Raw genomic sequence first — 20,019 nt, 5'->3', positions numbered from 1 at the left:
CATGGTCCAAGTGAAGAAGATCCATACGTAAGGAGAGAGTACGAATGATTTGTCAATGTAGGAGACTGTCTGGTTTGGTATCTTGTGCTTGGCTACGTACAAAAAGATCCATGGCAATTCCAAGCAATTAGGTTGATGATCCTGATAAATAATTGGTGAGGAAAAAGGATCAATGGGGTCAATCAATAATACAAGTTGACGAAGAATCTTCATTATAATTTGTTCATGGATGGTTGGTTAAGTAGTGCTTTCATTAGGAATAGTTTTTACTTCAACTTATCAATTATCATATAGCTGGATTTGGATGTATTATTATTGTTGTTTATTGATTGGCGTCCTCATCAAGGCATGCAATTTCAGTAACAGGGGATATAACTTTGAGAGAGGTTCAATCATCAATGATTTGGATGAAAGTGATAGAGAGATAAAAGTAATAAAGTATCTTACAAACAGAATATACAAAGAGTATTTTTTTTTAAAAGTGAAATGATTAGAATAATAAGATAATTTAACTTTACGATAATATGCTAAGATAATTTTCTGATAGAAAAATGATTCAGAGATAGAAAAAAATATTCTTAAACCCAACCTCAAGAGGGAAATGAACTTTACAAGGAGCATGATTACTTATCAATTAATAACAAGGCAAGTTGAACGTGACACCTTTTACAGAAATCACAATCCTCCTCATACAAACTTGCCTTCATTAGGCGGTTTCAAATGTGTCCATAGGTATAACATTTTTATATAACTTTGTTTCAATCCCTCTCCAATTTCATTGTAGCATAATTTTTTTAATCCATGTGTCTTAATTTTACCCCCCAATTGCGGCATGCTTTGAAAATTTTCTTTATTTTATCCATGTTATTATATAAAAACGCCATCTACCCTTGTAGTCAATTTGAATATTTTCCACTCAATGGTTAAGGAAGGTTCATGGAAGTGATTAACTTCAAGGCCGAGCAACATTTCCCAGTCAAGGTTTGTCTTATTGGCCTTTTTTTTCAAAGATAATATTTTCCAGCTCATCATTTAGTTTTGTTAGGCAAAATTATTAACTCACATGCTAGAGTTGTTAAAAGGACGGAAATACCCTTCATACTTAGTAATGTTCATTGAATTTGGATGACTTTGACTCTTAAAATTTCATGGAATGTTTTTTCTACCATTGATTTATGTTAATTCTAAGATTAATGATTATAAAAAAATAAAAAAGTCATAGGCTATGCTAGTGAACTACCTCGGCGTCAACATAAATTAAATTGCATTTAAGGTTATGCCATTTATTTAGAATTACTTCTTAGATGATGTGATATGAGATTATATCTAATATGGTGTGACTATGTTAGAATGACACTTAGAATGGTATGATTTAATTAGATCGCACATGATAGGAGGATGATATGATTTGATCTAATCACACAGATTATTATTTGATTTGCATAATAGATGACATAATTAGGTCAAATTACATATGATCTAAAAAATTGTGTGATTTGACATGAATGGCACAGCCAAATTAAATTATTATAGATGTATTCTCATAAAATTATACCATTTTAAGTGTATTTTGATAAAATTACACTATCTAATAGTGATCGAATTGCACATAGAAGCACTATTTCGATCCTCTGAATTAACTATTATTAGAGTTTTAATTTTTTTGAATTAAAAATAAGACTATGAATAATTAATTTTTAAGTTGGTAAAAGAAATAAACTTTTTTATATTTGAAGAATATAAATAATATTAGAGTAATATTATATATATCTATTTTGAGTATATAAATAAGTGTGTATTATTATACGATTGAATATTATTTTATTTTTAATTAAAAAATTTTAATTATAAAATAATACATAAATATATATTAAAAATAAATAAACATGGTTATATATTTTGTAAACTGACAACGGTACCTTTTACTCTTTAAAACTATAAATGGCAAAAATGTCATTTTGATTATGTAAAGAGTAAGAGAAGTTAATGAGACAAACGTGGGTTGGAAAATGGCTTATAAAAACTGGCTAAACCCAAGTCTGTATGTCAAGGAAGAAAGCTTACTCCCACTTAGCCATGGCGACTCTCACTATTTCCTCATTCTTTCCCAGATTTCTTCTTCTTTCACTCTGCCTTTTCTGGGTCTACACAATTGAAGCTAAATCAGAAACCTCTGTAACTATTCACCTCTCCTCTTTTCTACCTTCTCCTGTCTGCTCACCTTCCAGCCATGGTATATATTTGTCTTAATTTTCAGCTCTCTTTCTCTCTACTTTTCATTTCATACTCTCTATATTTCCCTCCATGAAATTTATTTTATGTTCAAGTAACCTGTAGCATGTCACCGTCACGAAAGTTTAATCTTTTTTTTTTTTTTTCACTTATATATGCGGAAGACTGTTAGTCAGCTCCTGGTTGAAGAAAACTGATTCCAACTAAAAGTTATAACTGTTTGATTGATATTTCAGCTGCTGGAAGGAAGTCGTCTTTGGAAGTAGTTCACAAGCGAGGTCCCTGTTTCAGAAATGGGGATGAGAAATCAAGTTCTGTATCCCACTCAGAGATTCTCCAGCAAGACCAGGCTCGAGTCGACTCAATTCACTCAAAATTCGCCAAGAACTCGGGCATTGCAGGTGACGTGAAGCAGCCAGACGCTGCCGAGCTTCCAGCGAACGACGGAAGCGTGGTGGGTTCAGCGAATTATATAGTTCAAGTGGGACTTGGAACACCAAAGAAAGAATTGTCTCTCGTTTTTGATACAGGAAGCGACCTCACATGGACACAGTGCGAACCTTGCGTTAAAGCTTGCTACAAGCAAAAAGAACCAATCTTTGACCCCAGGCTTTCCACTTCATATTCTAATATTTCTTGCTCTTCAACGCTCTGCAGTTCACTTTCTTCAGCCACAGGTATGAATAATTTGACCGTCATCCAGCTCCGACGAGTTTTTTCATTTGTTTAGTTGAAAAAAACGTTTAACTGTTGCAGGAAATTCGCCCGGTTGTGAATCGTCAACCTGCATCTATGGCATCAAATACGGGGATTCTTCCATCTCCGCCGGATTCTTTGCCAAAGAAACGATTAGTTTAACTTCTTCAGACGTTTTTCCAGGCTTCCTCTTCGGCTGCGGTGAAAATAACCAAGGTTTATTCAGCGGCGCCGCCGGTTTGCTCGGTCTTGGCCGTGACCCAATTTCGATAGTCTCTCAAACAGCGTCAAAATTCAACAAGCTTTTTTCTTATTGCCTTCCGTCGAGCTCCAGTTCAACTGGCCACCTCACTTTTGGCAACGGCGGTGGCATTTCAAAATCAGTACAATTTACGCCGTTATCTACCATCTCTCAAGGGACTTCTTTTTACGGCCTTGACATAACGGGAATCTCCGTCGGCGGCCAAACACTGCCTATTCAATCATCGGTTTTCACGACGGCGGGAGCTATTATCGACTCGGGAACTGTGATCACGCGCCTCCCACCTGATGCTTACTCCGCTTTGCGGACTGCGTTTCGTCAACAGATGTCAAAATATCCAACCGCACCGGCTCTCTCTATTCTTGACACGTGTTACGATTTTAGCAATTACACGACTATTTCCGTGCCTGAAATTAGCTTCTCCTTCAAAGGCGGCGTCCTAGTGAACATCGACGAGACTGGACTTTTGTACGGTACTTCTCTGTCGCAAGTTTGCCTGGCTTTCGCCGGAAACAGTGAAGCCAGTGACGTAGCGATCTTCGGGAATGTACAGCAACAAACTCTAGAGGTGGTGTACGACGCCAACGGCGGCAGGGTTGGCTTTGCTCCGAACGGTTGCTCTTAGCCGATTCTCTCAACAAAAATTTAGAAGTATACGTAATATTAATGATTTGTAATTTGTGCAAGTCTAATGAGCTCGGTGAGTTAATTCGAGTTTGGCTCGGATCAAATAAAGGTAAAAACCAAATTGCATAACTTACTTCAATATAAGTTAAACTTGAATTATCTAATATTGAACCACGTCTTATGATGGTTGGTTTAATGACTTTCAACTCATAATTTAAATAAAATATTAATAATATTCTAAAAATTTTATATCTTACCCCTATATGTCTAAAATTAAATTTTTTTACTTTGAATATATTAATGATGGATAAATATATTAATTATAAGATTTAAATATAATAATTTAAAATTTAGAGGGTTAAAATTAATTTTTCATGTTAAACTCAAATTTGAATTAAAATTTTATTAATTTGACTTGATTCAATTACACTTTTAATATTTAAAACGTTAAATTTGAATTTATTTAACTTAATAAATAATAATTTAAAATTAAAAAAAATAAATGATAACATTGAAGAGGTAAATAATAATATTGGAGAATTCTTAATTTTGAACTACACTATTAAATTAAAAATTTTACCCAAATTCAATTTTTTCACATTTATTAAATATTTAGTTTAATTAAATTTGAAATCTATCCACCATTCCAATGGTAGACTTTGCATCAATAAAAAGTTTTGACTTAATAATAAAGGAATCATTGTCCATTAGCAAACAAATGTCAATTTGTAGGCCAATTATTGGTTAGATAATACTTCCAATTCAAATCATTTTCTTCATTGGCCATTTGTGACTGACGTTAAAACATCTTAACCATGCCCAATTAGGTAGATTAATTGTGGATTAAGAAAGTAGCAACATATAATTATAGATAAATTTGATTGCTCTTCCGCCGGGTTTACCTGGGGTCAAATCAGACAGATTTCTTGATTTAAAAAAAATAATAAATTAATTACTCTTTTTCAGACCAAATTCAATGTTTGATTATTTTTAAATTAAGTTTAAATTTAATATATTAATTTTAAATCAATTTTTTTATATTTCAATTAATCTCAAAATGACTTAGTCCCACTTAAGATTTAGTAAAAATCTAAAATGATTTTCGTTAATTTTTGAAAACTCAAATACCCATTTATCCGTTAATTTTATCCGTTACAGTTAAATGTAAAATCGTTATTTAAAATATTTATTTAAACAAAAAATATTTATTTTTTCTCTCTTAATTTTAAAAGTTAATCATTTCCCCCTAGTTTGGTTTTAAAAAATTAATCTTTTACCCTCATCATATATGAATTTTAGGGTTTTATAATTTAGAATAAATAGTCACCCCCTCAAACTTTGAAATATTGTATTTATACTCAAAAAAACTTTATTCTATCTTTTCGACAACCGTTATTCCTAACGTTCCTCTCCACGGCCTCTCCCCCCCTCCTTGGTGGTTTCTTGATATGAAAACAATTGAAAATCTAATCGAAATGACCGAATTTTTGCACATAGATATGTGCAAAAAACAATTAATTATGATTGCAATTAATTTTAATATCAAAATCTGTTCCTACCATTTAAATGGATTCATTATCTAACATAATTAACTACAATTATTACTTTATTTTATTTATTTGGAAAACAAATATACATAGTTATCACATTATTTTGTTCTCTCTGTTAGATAATATCTAATTATTTCCTCATATCTTAGTAATTAAAAAATCATAAATATGGTAGTTTTAAATTAAAATAACAAATCACATGTAGAATATTTGAAAAAAAAATTTAATTAATTAATTTAATAATTTTACAATATGAAAAAAAAAAAAATAATATATTATTAACAAAAAAAATATATTAGAAAATACTCAAAACAAAATTTGATATAAAACAGGTTTAGTTTACCCAAACACAACAATAATTTATAATGAGTGTATTTAAATAAAATATTGTTTTAATTTTCTTTTATTATTAACAATTAAGTGAGTAATTATTGATACATTTAAAAAAATAATAATAATTAATACTTATTAATCTTTCATGTATCTTAATAGTAATATTTTATTTTATAGTAATATTTTATTTTTGTTAATAAGAAATTGCCAGAATCAAAATTTCTTTCTATATACAAAAGTCTCCTTTTATATAAAAATGGTGAACACTAACTTGTATAAATAAATCAACTTGTTATCATATGATCATCCCATTTTGAATTAGTGCACAGTGTGTTAATTCAAAATACTCATCAATTTTAGCCAAATTAAAAAGGCCAACACTTTTAGAAAATGTATGGATATATGGGCAATACCATTTTATTCGTCTTTAGCCTTCTGTGCTTCTGCTTGGTCAAGAATGGCTATTCCCTTGACACAGACAACCGACAAGAACTTGATAAGCACACACAAATTATTGAACTCAGCTCTCTTTTACCATCAACAGTTTGCAATACTTCCACAACCCAGAGCCAAGGTTAACTTTCGTATATAATTTAATTCTTATTTAGTATGTGTTTGGTGATTCTAATCTATTATACTTCTGAACCGGTCTTGTATCTTTTTGCAGGCAAAGGGCGAGTATCTTTGAACTTAGTCCACAGATATGGCCCATGTTTTCAACAAGAAGGAGGAGACAAACAAAAAATTCCATCTCCAAGAGAAATTCTTGAACAAGATCAGGCTCGTGTTAAATGGCTTCATTCAAGAATCTCAAAATACACAGGCCGTTCTGACAAAAAGAACACAAACGAAGTAGTAATCCCGGCCACGCTCAACGATTCATTGGGTACTTTCAATTACATTGTGAGAGTGGGCTTTGGCACCCCGCCGCAATTTGTTCCATTGGTATTTGACACAGGAAGTGATATTACGTGGCTACAGTGCGATCCTTTTTGCCGAAACGGCAATTGCCATCCACAGAAAGATCCTATATTTAACGCTGAAGCATCCTATACATACGTTAGTATGTCTTGCTCGACAACTGTGTGCAGCTCATTCACGCCCAGTATAGGTAAATTGAACCTGTTGATATAAATCTGAAATTATGAAATATTGAATAGAAATTTACTGACTTGTTTTCTTAATGTAAAAAGACCCATCCACTTGTGAACCCTCAACATGTACATATGAAGTCTCTTACGGAGACGGTTCAACTTCCTCGGGATTTCTCGCCCAGGATAGACTTTCCTATACAACTTCTGAAGTTTTCCATCAATTCTACTTTGGTTGCGCCAAAAACACCTCAGGGTCTCACGGTTTTGAGGCTGGTATGCTGGGTCTTGACAGAAGTCCACTTTCATTCCCCTCTCAAACTGCATACAGGTACAATAAGTTCTTCTCTTACTGCCTTCCTTCCTCACCCAACCACGTAGGTCATCTATCTCTTGGCAGACTTGAAGGCTACCTAAGATCAGTAAAATACACCCCTATCCCACCTGCATACAAAAATTCACCTTTCTACGGCATTGAAATAACAGGAATCAGTTTTAACGGCAAAAACCTAACCATTCCTCCATCGGTTTTCTCAAATGCTGGAGCTATTATTGACTCAGGTACCGTGGTCTCACGCCTGCCACCGGATGCATACCCGGCTTTTCGGCATGCATTTCGTGAATCCATGTCCGGGTATCGCTGGATACCCGATGGTTTCGGTATACTCGATTCGTGCTACGATATTGGTAATCAGAAAAATTTTCCTGTGCCTGCTGTGAGCTTCTTCCTTGGTGGTGATGTTGAGGTGAAGCTTCATCCCTCGGGGGTTATTTATGCGCCTGATGAGTCGACGGTGTGTCTTGCTTTCGCTGAAAATCATAATCAGTTTGAAGAAGCTATTTTCGGAAACATACAACAAAAGCAGCTAGAGGTGGTGTATGACGGCCTCGATCAGAGGGTCGGGTTTGTTCCCTGGGGCTGCAACTAATTAGAGATCCTGTTCTTCAAATTGATCAAGTAGCTCTAAATTTATTTCAATTATTTGATTGTGTCAAATTAATCGCTGTCTCATTGCAAAATGAAAGTAAAAATAAACTAATTATTTGTAATAGAAACCAATCATTTGTCTTTCATGTTTACGCCTTTTGTATTGTTCATTGGACTACACATTATTAAAAGAAAAGGCTTTTAATAGCGATGACTTATTATTATTCATTTTTTAACAATAAAAGAGATTATTATAGGATTACTTACCAAAATAAATCAAGGAATTAACATCCAAAATACCAACTTTCAAAGCTTGTCCTTCCATACGATGAAAAAAATTTAGTTATGATGGAAATAATTTTAATGTCAAAATATTTTCCTACCATTTAAACGGATTTATTGTCTAACATAATTAACTATAATTATTACTTTATTTTATTTATTTAGAAGATTGTTACCTCATACTTTATTTTGTATGATTTATTAGATAATATCTCTTCTCTTAGAAATTAAAATATTTTTAGAAAAATAATTTAATTAATTAATTTCTAAATTGTATAATATCCAAAATATTTTATCGTATTATTAACGTAAAAAATTAAGTTTATAATTTGACAACATGAAAATTTTTTAATATATTATTAATATAAAGAATATTTTTAAAAATACTTAAATTAAATAATTTGACATTAAACATATTGGTTTAACCAATCACAAAAATCATTTATACCTTCAAATAAAATAATATATCAATCTCTTTATATATATGTTAATTTTAAAATATATGTGCCAAAACACACACACACACACACACACACATATATATATAAAATGTTATATACATAATTTTGTATACGAATTACGATATGAATAAAATAAAATAATAATTAATCACATAATATATATAATTGTTTGCAAATAAAATCGTACACAAATTTATTGATACATAAAAGAAGTAAAAGGCCAAGAGTTCTAGGAAGTGTATGGATCCATGGACAATTCCATTTTCTTCGTCCTTAGCCTTGTGTGCTTTCGCTTGTTGAAGAATGTCTATTCTTTTTGACACAGAAAGCCGACAAGAACTTGATATGCACACACATATTCAACTCAGCTCTCTTTTACCATCAACCGTTTGTAATCCTTCCACAAACCAGGGCCAAGGTTAACTTTCGTATATAATTTAATTCTCATTTTGTATGTGTTTGGCGATTCTAATCTATTATAATTCTGAATGGGGTTTGCCCTTTTGGCAGGCGAAAGACAGTCATCTTCGAACCTAGTCCACAGATATGGGCCATGTTTTCAACATAAAGGAGAAGACAAAGAAAAAATTCAATCCTGAGCAAGATCAGGCTCGTGTTAAATGGATTCAAACAAGAATCTCAAAATACAGAGACCGTTCTGGTCAAAAGAGCCCAAACGCAGGGTCAATCGCGGCCAATGTTGGCATTTCAATGAATACTTTGACTTACGTTGTGAGAGTGGGCTTGGGCATCCCGGTGCAATATGTTTCAATGGCATTTGACACAGGAAGTGATGTTACGTGGCTACAGTGCGATCCATTTTGCCAAAGCGGCCAGTGCCATTCACAGAAAGATCCAATAGTTAACGCTCCTGGATCCATTACATACACTAATGTATCTTGCTTGGCACCAATCTGCAGCACATTCAAGCCTGGTACAGGTAAATTAAACTAGTTGTTATGAATCTGAAATTATGAAATGTTAAATAGAGATTTATTGAGTTTTTTTTTTTTTTTGTACAAAGACCCTTTCACTTGTGGGTACTCAACATGTACATTTGGAATCAAATATGAAGACGGTTCATATTCCTCGGGATTCGTCAGCCAGGAAACAGTTACCTTTACAACTTCTGATGTTTTCACTGAATTCAACTTCGGTTGCGCCAACAACAACACAGGCTTGTTCGGTTCAGTGGCTGGTACGCTGGGTCTTGACCGAAATCCACTTTCATTCCCTTCTTAAACTGCATACAAGTACGACAAGTTCTTCTCTTACTGCAATCCTTCCACACCCAGCAACACAGGTCATCTGACTATTGGCAACCCCGTTGGCTACACAAAATCAGCAAAATTTACCCCAATCCCACCTGCATACAAAAACTCACAGTTCTACGGTATTGAAATAACAGGTATCAGTTATAACGGTGGAAACCTAACCATTCCTCGATCAGTTTTCTCAAACGCAGGAGCCATTATTGACTTGGGAGCCGTGATCTCACGCCTGCCACTGGACGCATGCCTGGCTTTGCGGCATGCATTTCATGAAACCATTGCCGGGTATTTTATGGTACATCTTCCCGGGATTTTGCTTGGTTCGTGCTACGATTTTAGTAATTACACAAGCGTTCCTGTGCCTAAGGTGAGCTTCTTCTTTGGTGGTGATGTTGAGGTGAAGCTTGATCCCACGGGGTTATCTATGTGCTTGGTCATTAAAGTTGTATCGTTGCAAAATGAAAGTAAAAATAAACTAATTATTTATAAGAGCAATCATTTGGCTTTTATGTTTCCACCCCATGTCATGCCCAATGTTATGTTTATAATTTTTAGTATTTAATTGAATATTTAAGTTATATTCTACAAATGATTTATTATTTTTAATTTAAAATTAATATATTATTTAAGTATTTAAATTATTGATAGTTTTATTGTTTTCTCCCCTAATTTGGATATGTGAATCCTCACTTTTTTGTGCACATGAACAAAAAATTCATGTAAGTGGCATTGGGCAGTCCATAAGTCCCAATTTTTTTAACACAATATGCAAATTTACTTGCATATCATGACCTCACAATTTAAAAATAAAATAAAATTACAAAATAAAGTAGTTGTTAAAGAAAAGTACATTTAGATCGTGTTGTTAATAAAATAATACAAAATTTTAAGAATTTAGATAGAGGTAAAACTAAAAATATATGATAATTATATATACGAGTTTAATTTTGATCAATATCATACGTACCATTTTAAATATATAAATAAATATATACTTTATTTTTAATTTAAAATTATTTAATCGCATAATAATATATATCAAATGTATATTTATTTATATACTTAAATAGATATATATAATTTTATTGTTTAATTTTTCATATCAATTACATGTTTTTTTTTTTGGTAAACGTAAAAGTCATTTTAATAAAATTTTAGAGGTATTATTTTTAAAAGAATAATTATGAAAATTAATAATTTTAAAAAATAAAAAAAAATTTGGTTGGTCATTAGAGGCAGAGTCCACTATGCTGTAGGTTGTGCTTTGAGCCTCAAAATTTTGTGGACCGGCATATCCTGCTACAATGAACTATGGCAATTATCTTTTGGGTGATCTCATGGGGGAGACTGATAGTTGAGAGCTTTTGGATTGTGTAAGTGGCTGACAAAACAGCGGATAAACATAACAACGATAGAATGGATTTTGCAGAATTTGAATTGACTTTGATGGCAGAACCTTATTTCTCTAAATTTTTCCAACCCGCATACCAGAATTTATTCAAGATCACTAGGAAGTAGAAGCATACAATTAGGAATACATTATTTCAAACATAAATTTAAGCACAAGAATTTCTTCTTGCCAATTTTCAAGTGCAATTTTAGCTGCAACCGCCAGGACCAAACCCAACCCTCTGACCGATCAAATCATGGTGCACTTCTATTCCCCTTGTCTGACTATTTCCCAAGATCAAAGAAGGTTCACCAGAGCCTTCCTGAAAAGCAAAACACGATAGGCTTAAATCCTTTCCATAAGACAGCAAAATTCCCTTTACATCCAGCTCCAATTCAACCCCGCCTTTGAAAAGTATAGAAATCTTTGGTATTACAACTTCATCATATTCGCTTAAATCATAACAAGTATCAAAGTCACCTATGCTCCCTGGTTTTAACATCTTGTAATTTGACATTTTCTTACGGAAAGCTGATCTCAGGGCCGCATACACAGATGGTGGCAGTGACGTGACGGTCGATCCTGAGTCAATTATCGCTCCTGATTTACTATACTCCGAACTGGCTACCGGTAGTTTTTCTCCAGCGATGACCATTCCGGTTATGATGATATCATAGTACACTGACGGTGTTGAGGAAGTGGCTATTGGAGTGAACTTGACGAATTTGTAATTTTTATCATCATCAGTCCTGCCGAAGGTAATGTATCCAGGGGAGCTATAAGATGAGGGAAAGCAGTAGGAAAAGTATTTTTGGGAAGTTTGTGATATAAAGGATGCTGGAAATCGATCAAGACCAATTATGCCAGTTGCTCCACCCATTCCAAAATCGAGTGAATTGTTTCGGCCACAACCAAAAATGTAAGGGTATTTGACAAATGTACCAGAGCGGCGGTTTATAATGGTTAACTTTTCAGTAGCCACGACGCCAGAGGATCTACCACTGCCGTATGATTGCCTGTAGATGCACTGGTTCGCTTTATTGCAAACTGGTTCGAAATCTGCCGGAGCAGTAATCAGCTAATTTCTTGTTACAAAGTTCTATTATCGATCCAAAAGGAATTGGTGCATGCATATGTGTCAAATTATCAAACTATCAATACTGTTGAGAATTATGTTTATAGGATGTTCATACATACCTAATAGATCTAGTGCTTTGTGGGAAGGTGGAATTTAACTTAAGAGTGTTACAAATATTTATTTGTACCTGATAAACAGGATCTGCATGGAACGACAGAAAACGAAGAGGATTTGGATGGATCAAATAAGGGTGTTTTCTGTTTGAAGCAATCAAGGCATGGCGTGCACTGTGTAAAAGTGATGTCGCTACCGGTGTCCAAAAGGAGATTAACCCTCTGTCCTGGCGTTCCCAGGGATGCAGTAATGTAGAACTCGATGGATGCCCCAGCTGATATATCAGGCTTTGTGCCCACCGTAAAGTAGTCTTTTTGCTTTAAAAGGTCATCATCACTGCCAGAATGTTTGAGCTTGAAGAGTCTGGATTGAATGTATTTGGCTCGGGCGCGGTCTTTGAGCAGAATTTCCGAGTAATTCAGAGGTTTTACTTTGCCCTTATTAATGTAGGAGCATGGACCATATCTGCTTACAACCTCCAGAGATGCTTTGCTTGGAACTGAAACAGCAAGACAAAATATTCAGTCAGGTGCTCAATAATAATTACAACAAAACTATGAGAAATCAAAACTATGCATATAACCTCTGGTCGAATTCCGGTTGCAAACAGTCGGGGGCAAAACAGAACTGACTTTAACAATGCGACTATAAGAGAGTTGGGCTTCAGGTTGTTCAGCATGACTGTTGTTTACAGAACATAGAGGGCATAAAAAAAGAAAGAAAGCTTGGAGGAGAAACCTGGAATACATGGAGGGCAAGAAGCTTACTAGAACGTGCAAACTTTGTTTTTCTGGGTTGCTTTATATAAGCAGATGGGAGGCCTAAACGCATGAAGTGCAAGCTAGTCTCCCTTTACCTGAGTTTGGATTGGGCTGAGAACTGTTTTTCACCATTGGTAACAATTGAGAAAACACAGGGACAGCCATTTAAAAGTAATGATTTAGTGATAGATTTAGAAGTACCGATTTAGTCACTACTGACCAAAAATCTATTTTATCTTTATTCTGAAAAAGCACGTCATAAATTTGGTGAATGACGATTGTTTTCTGCGGTTGCTTTACATAAGCAGCTGGGTGGAGCATTAGCCCCATTGAGACAATGTGCAGACAACTTTTTTACTCTATTGGCTCCATTGAGATAAGATATGGATTGTTATCTTAAAAAATAGCAAGTGTTTGGGACACCTCATAACCAGTTCATTCTGAATTTGATGGGTTACTATTGGATGATGCACCATGAGGTGGTAAAGGAATCGATCTAAACTGTTAAAAAATTAAGTAGCCTTATGAATACAGAGGAGGAACGGAAGAGAAGAATTAAGAAGATAACAAGGACCTCTTTTTTTTTTTTTTTTAAGAAGATAACAAGAACCTTTTTTTATTTTCTTTTTAGATACAAACATATATATATATATATATATATAGAGAGAGAGAGAGAGAGAGAGAGAGAGAGAGAGAGAGAGAGAGAGAGAGAGAGAGAGAGAGAGAGAGAAGTAGAGCTAAGTATATCAAGGTTATACTTCATTACCTAACATTGACAACATAATCCTTAAATCATGGGTTATCACTCCTTTTCAACAAAAACAACAAAACTAACACTTCATTTGGCAAAAAGACCTTGACTTTTCCACCTAAGCATTTGGGAAAACAACTCAACCTCATGACATTACTCCTCCTTGAGTTGTTTCCCAAATACTTCTAGCATCTCCCTTAGTCTTTCGAACTTGGATTTCTGCAAAGCTTTAGTCATAATATTTGCTATCTGTTATTCAAACTTGCAATACTCTACATGAACTTCCTTCTCTGCCTCCAACTGCCTCAAAACATGGAACTTCACCTTTATATGCTTAGATTTTCCATGAAGCACTGGATTTTGAGCCATGTATATGGCTGACTTGTTATCAACTTTGATCACTGTGGCATTGGAAGGAAGCATGCTCAAATCAGTAAGAAGCTTCCTCAACCAAACTGCATGATTTGCAGCATTTGCTGCAACAATATACTTAACTTCAGCTGAGGATTGAGCAACAACTTCTTGCTTCTTGGAACTCCAAGAAAAAACTCCATTTCCTAATGTGAACATATAACCTGAAGTACTTTTATAATCATCCACGCAACCAACCCAATCACTGTCTGAAAAACCAAGTAAACAACCATTCTTAGCTGATTTAAACCACAAACCATGATCAGTTGTTCCTTTAACATATCTAAGCACTCTTTTAGCAATGCCAAAATGTGATTGTCTTGGAGAATGCATGTATCTTGATAAGACACTTACTACAAACATCAAATCAGGCTTAGTGTTTGTCAAGTATAAGAGACTTCCAATCAAACTTCTATAAGTTGTTTGATCAGCTTTTTCATCATTATTTTATTATGAAATCTTCTCATTGTACACTGAGGGTGTAGTCACTGGTTTGCATCGTTCCATTTTGAATTTCTTAAGTAAATTCAGGGCATACTTTTGCTTAGTTACAAAGGTGCTTTTCTGAGATTGTTCAATCTCCATTCCCAGGAAATACTTCATTTTCCCCAAGTCTGTCATTTTAAACATATTTTTCATCTCAGCCTTGAACTGCATAATCATTCTAACATCATTGCCTGTAATCAAAAGATCATCATCATACATTGAAATAATTAGCATTTTGCCATCATCATCTTTTTTTATATACAAAGTAGCTTCTGTTTCACTTCTCCTGAAGCCACAATCAGTGAAATATGCATCCACTCTGCTATACCAGGCTCTAGGAACTTGTCTCAGGCCATACAAAGCTTTGTTCAACTTGTACACAATATCTTTACCATTTGAACTCTCATAACCCTGAGGCTGCTCAACATATATCTCCTCCTCTAGCTCACTATTCAAAAAGGTTGATTTTACATCTAAGTGATACATTTTTCAGTTGCTTTATGCAGCAAAAGCTAGGAGAAACTTAATGGTGTCATGTCTAGCAATAGGAGCAAACATTTCATTGTAATCAATTCCTGCTTGCTGAGCATAACCTTTGACTACCAACCTTGCTTTCAACTTGTAAAGAGAGCCATTCGGATTCAATTTAACCCTATAAACCCATTTGAGTCCGAACACATTCTTGTTTTTAGGTCTGGGAACTAATTCCCAAGTTCTATTATTTTCTATCATTTTTATTTCTTTATTCATAGCATCAATCTGGCTAACATCATTACAAGCTTCTTCAAAACTTGCAGGCTCTTCAAACTTTACATTGTATTTTCCATAAATCTCAGCAAGGCTTCTAGTTTTTACCCTCACATGTTCATCATCTTCATCATTTGATTCCTTTTCATAGTAGCTTATTGAAGCTGACACATTTCCTTTTGAACTTGAAGCTGAGTTTCCTATTATAGTCACATCATTCTGTAACTCTACCTTACTTGAATTCCAATTCCAAAAGGAATTTTCATCCATAACAACATCTCTACTAGTCACCACCTCTTGCTCCTTTAGATTATACACTCTAAAGCCTTTTGCTATAGGTGCATATCCAAAGAAAATTCCTAGCTCAAATTTCTTGTCTAACTTTGTTCTTTTTGCAATTGGAACATGAATATAACAACAAGATCCAAATACTCTCAAGTGCTTTACTGAAGGCTTGACTCCGCTCCATGCTTCTAATGGTGTTTTTCTTTCCACAGCTGTTGTTGGCAACTTGTTTATAAGGTAAACTACTGTATGTGTAGCTTCAGCCCAAAACTGGTTTGGCATATGTTTTTAATCTAACATTGCTCTTACCATTTCCACTACAACCTTGTTCTTTCTTTCTACAACTTCATTTTGCTTAGGGGTGTATGCATTTGTTAACTGATGATGGATTCCTTTTTCCTCACAGAACTTAACAAATTCCTGAGAATTGTATTCCATTCCATTGTCAGTCCTTAAAGTTTTGATCTTGCATCCATTTTGAGTTTCAACTAGCCTGTTGAACTTCTTAAACACATCAAATACTTGTGATTTATGTCTAATGAAATAAATCCAAGTCATTCTTGTCAAGTTATCCACAAACAACACAAAGTATTTATTTTTATTCATGGACTCTGTCTTCATAGGTCCACAAACATCACTGTAAACTAGTTGCAACCTTTCATTAGCTCTCCATGAAGAGTTTGTAGGGAATGATTCCCTATGCTGCTTCGCCATTTGACATGAACTATATACCCCATAAGGTTTTCTAATTTTAGGCATGAACTTTACTAACTCTTGCTTCCATATTTGAGTCAATGCATTGTAATTGCAATGACCAAACCTGGAGTGCCATAATTTGGATTCATCTTCTTTAACAACATGAGCCTTTTCACCAACACATACCCAATTCAGAGGAAAACATTTATTCACCATAGGCAATTTTACAATCAACATATCTTCATGATCATAAATGAAACATGCCAACTTTCTAAATGTCAATGAATACCCATTTTTTAACATTTGAGCGACACTCTATAGGTTCTTAGCAAGGGAAGGAACAAACAATACATCATGAATAAGCTTTGTACCTTTCTTAGTGTAAATCATCATTTATCCTTTTCCTTTGGACACCATAACCTAGCCATTTCCAAGCTTTACTTTAATCTTGATAGTCTTGTCTAGGTTGCTAAATAAGGGTTCATCATTTTCCATGTGACTAGTGCAACCAATGTCAATAAACCATGCATAATTGGCAGCTTCATGGGTATCACACATAGCCATAAACAAGCTTGCACTTGATTTTTCCTTTTCTTTTATAAAATTTGCTTGCTGTGATTGCTCATCATTTTTCTGCTTTTGCCTTTTTTTGCAATTCTTTTCAATATGCCCCATTTCCTTGCAAAATCTGCATTGAATAAGTGGTTTCCCTTTGAACCAACAATCTTCTTCCTTTTGATTGGTTCTCTGACAGTGGCAACAAGGTGAAAACTTTCCTTTTCTTCCTTGCATTTGTGTACTCTGACCTTGCTTACCTCTTTTAGAATTCTCCTTTACAACTTTCTTGGACTCCTTTTTTCTTTGCTTCCCTTTGTGCTTAGCTTGAAAGGCTCCTTCAACAACTTCATCATCTCTAATCAAGGTTCTTTGTTCATAAGCTTGTAGCTTACTAATGAGTTCTGAAACTGAGAGGGTCTTGAGGTCATAAGACTCCTCAATAGCTAAAACTTTAGACTCGAATTTGGAAGGTAAGCTTACCAAAATTTTCTCCACAACCTTTGTATCTGGAAAATCTTCTCCCATCAATCTAATTTTGTTAACCAATTCAAGAAGTTTGGATGCATATTCCTTCACAAGCTCTTCTTCCTTCATTCTGAGCACTTCAAACTCTCTTCTAATTGTTAAAAGTTTGACAGTTTTAACTCTGTCACTTCCTTCATACTCCTCTTTCAACCTTTCCCATACTTCCTTAGGTGACTTGCAAACCATGATCTTAGTGGAAATCACTTTAGATAAAGTTGAATGAAGACAGGTTAGTGCCCTTGGTTTCCTGTCTTCATACGACTTTATTTGAGTTAATGTTGGATCAGCTCCCAAAGGTTCTGGTTCTCCATCATCTTTGATAGCTTCCCATAAATTCAAAGCCATTAGATAAGCTTTCATTTTTATGGCCCAAATGTGATAGTTTTCTCCAGCAAACTGTGGAGGCCCTGTACCTAGGAAATTGCTGCTTGACATCCTTTTACTTCTAGCCTTTCCTGCAACTTCTTCTTCCATAGTCCCTTAAGAAATGGGCTCTGATACCACTTGTTAAAAATTAAGCAGCCTTATGAATATAGAAGAGAAACGGAAGAGAAAAATTAAGAAGATAACAAGAATCTTTTTATTTATTTTTAAGAAGATAACAAGAACCTTTTTTTTTATTTTCTTTTTAGATATATATATATATATATATATATAGACAAGTAGAGGAGGAACGGAAGATAACAAGGCCATAGTTCACTACCTAACAATGGCAACATAGTCCTTAAATGATGGATTATCACTCCTTTTCAACAAAATCTATCATTTCAACAAAAACAACAAAACTAACACTTCATTTAGCAAAAAGACCTTGACTTTTCCACCTAAGCATTTGGGAAAACAACTCAACCTCATGACATAAACCAAATAGCAAAGAACACAAATACTCCAAACAAGGATTTACGTTTAAGACAAGAAAATTCCACTATAAATTAAAAGGGTTATAAATTGGAGATTAAATCATTTGGTCTCTGTAATTTTACCGTACACATACTCCCAGTTTTTCTTGAAATACACTTCAATATAAATTTTATTTATAAATTATAGTCGGTAGAGTATACACAGAACGCACCTATTCTGCCCATAATTGAAAGTGGTTGTTATTCTATCCGGTATAATGTGAAGTTTTGATTCGCTAATAAAAATGACTCCAACTCGAACTAGAGGGAGTATTTGAAATGAATTGATTGGATCCAATCCCGGCAAAGAAGAAAGATAAGATGCCGGGTTTATGAGTATGTTGTGTGTTGTGTTTGCACCTTATCCTGTTCTTCAAATATCTTAAGATTTAAACCTTAGAATATGCCATTTCAAAGGCCTTCAAGCATCAAGAGAAACACGCGCTACGCATTGTAAAGCAAGCCCTGTGTAAGCACTTAGGCGTGAAGTTGTAAAGCAAGCCCCATGTAAACAGCATACATGGTAAAGCAGGCCCCGTGTAAACACTAGGCGTAAAATTTATTTTGGCTGAAATTGATTTTTGTCTCAGGCTTGACCCTCATGTTTTACGTCAAAAAATGATGAAATTATCGGCCACTGCATATGATTTCTTTACTTTAGTCACAATCAGCATAAAAGAGTTAGCATAAACAGACACCATTTGTACCTCACATACATTTTGAATTCAGACTGGTGAGAGTTAGAATAATATAAATTTAGGACAATAAATTAATTATTAGCTTTATTTTCTTGATGTGTCATCATGGTTTCTGATGTGAGATAGAAAAGTAGTTGCCCTTCAATTCTGCTGTCGAAGCTCGAGGAGGACGACTCAATGGCCATAGGAAACAAATATATCTAATACTAGAATTTTTGTGGCCATGACAAATTGGACCCTATGTATCCTGTTTTATAGTCTCCAGAAGAAAAAACATGCTAATTAAGGCTTACCCCACATGTCACTGTGGCAGAATGAAGCTTGGTTGTTCGCCGATAGCAGGAATCTGATCCACAAGTTAGTTCAAAAAGGAAATTTGACTTCATAGGGTTCCTTAACATTTTAGTTTCTAGTCTTTTCTCATTAGTTATATATCTTTGAGCAGTCTCCTCATCTGTGAATTTACGTACAAAAGTTTCCCATGATATAAAAAAAATAAATCAGATCTTGAAGAGTCTCTACATGCGTCATGCAATTATATGTGTACCTGGTGCTGCCTGTATACATATGTATATGTGTGAAAAATGGGAATGTACATTTGTGGTTTGTTAAAAATGTTTCCTTCATTGCTTATATGTATGGCGTCCAATTCTGGGAATCTTTTGGTTTTGGCTGTTTAGAACTTCTCCTGACTTACTCGTTACATGGTGAATATTAACCAGGTTGCTTCCTTTCTCCTGACTTCAACGGCCAGCTCAACAGGTCATCTCACTTTTGGCAATAATGGCGGCCTCTCACAATCAGAAACTGTCATCACACGTCTGCCACCGGATGCATACTCGTCTTTAGGGTTTCGGCTTGATACGTGCTACAATTTTAGTGGTGAC

At 34.4% G+C, this 20,019-nt stretch overlaps 5 protein-coding genes across 5 annotated transcripts; 3 read left to right on the top strand and 2 right to left on the bottom strand.

The window, feature by feature from the left end:
* Nucleotides 1-2,034: 2,034 nt before the first annotated feature.
* Nucleotides 2,035-3,946, top strand: LOC123194103 (aspartyl protease family protein At5g10770-like). Its single transcript, XM_044607254.1, has 3 exons — nucleotides 2,035-2,233; nucleotides 2,469-2,909; nucleotides 2,989-3,946. The coding sequence occupies exons 1-3, from the start codon at nucleotides 2,044-2,046 to the stop codon at nucleotides 3,813-3,815; spliced, it is 1,458 nt and encodes a 485-aa protein (XP_044463189.1). The 5' UTR covers nucleotides 2,035-2,043; the 3' UTR covers nucleotides 3,816-3,946.
* A 2,407-nt stretch (nucleotides 3,947-6,353) lies between these two features.
* Nucleotides 6,354-7,869, top strand: LOC123195314 (aspartyl protease family protein At5g10770-like). Its single transcript, XM_044609002.1, has one exon. It carries the CDS (start codon nucleotides 7,070-7,072, stop codon nucleotides 7,718-7,720), a length of 651 nt encoding a protein of 216 aa, XP_044464937.1. The 5' UTR covers nucleotides 6,354-7,069; the 3' UTR covers nucleotides 7,721-7,869.
* A 1,139-nt stretch (nucleotides 7,870-9,008) lies between these two features.
* Nucleotides 9,009-9,704, top strand: LOC123194230 (aspartyl protease family protein At5g10770-like). The gene is made up of 2 exons (XM_044607383.1): nucleotides 9,009-9,402; nucleotides 9,487-9,704. Exons 1-2 carry the CDS (start codon nucleotides 9,009-9,011, stop codon nucleotides 9,702-9,704), a joined length of 612 nt encoding a protein of 203 aa, XP_044463318.1.
* Nucleotides 9,705-11,203: 1,499 nt separating this feature from the next.
* LOC123194229 (aspartyl protease family protein At5g10770-like) lies at nucleotides 11,204-14,571 on the bottom strand. The gene is made up of 5 exons (XM_044607382.1): nucleotides 14,090-14,571; nucleotides 13,083-13,136; nucleotides 12,899-12,996; nucleotides 12,389-12,814; nucleotides 11,204-12,182 (listed from the first exon to the last, which is right to left on the bottom strand). Exons 1-5 carry the CDS (start codon nucleotides 14,569-14,571, stop codon nucleotides 11,332-11,334), a joined length of 1,911 nt encoding a protein of 636 aa, XP_044463317.1. The 3' UTR covers nucleotides 11,204-11,331.
* A 2,301-nt stretch (nucleotides 14,572-16,872) lies between these two features.
* LOC123194228 lies at nucleotides 16,873-18,009 on the bottom strand. Its single transcript, XM_044607380.1, has one exon. It carries the CDS (start codon nucleotides 18,007-18,009, stop codon nucleotides 16,873-16,875), a length of 1,137 nt encoding a protein of 378 aa, XP_044463315.1.
* Nucleotides 18,010-20,019: the final 2,010 nt, after the last annotated feature.

This window comes from Mangifera indica, chromosome 13, assembly GCF_011075055.1.
Source record: "Mangifera indica cultivar Alphonso chromosome 13, CATAS_Mindica_2.1, whole genome shotgun sequence".
NCBI classification, from domain to species: Eukaryota; Viridiplantae; Streptophyta; class Magnoliopsida; order Sapindales; family Anacardiaceae; genus Mangifera; species Mangifera indica.
This window is presented reverse-complemented; position numbering and strand designations above follow the sequence as displayed.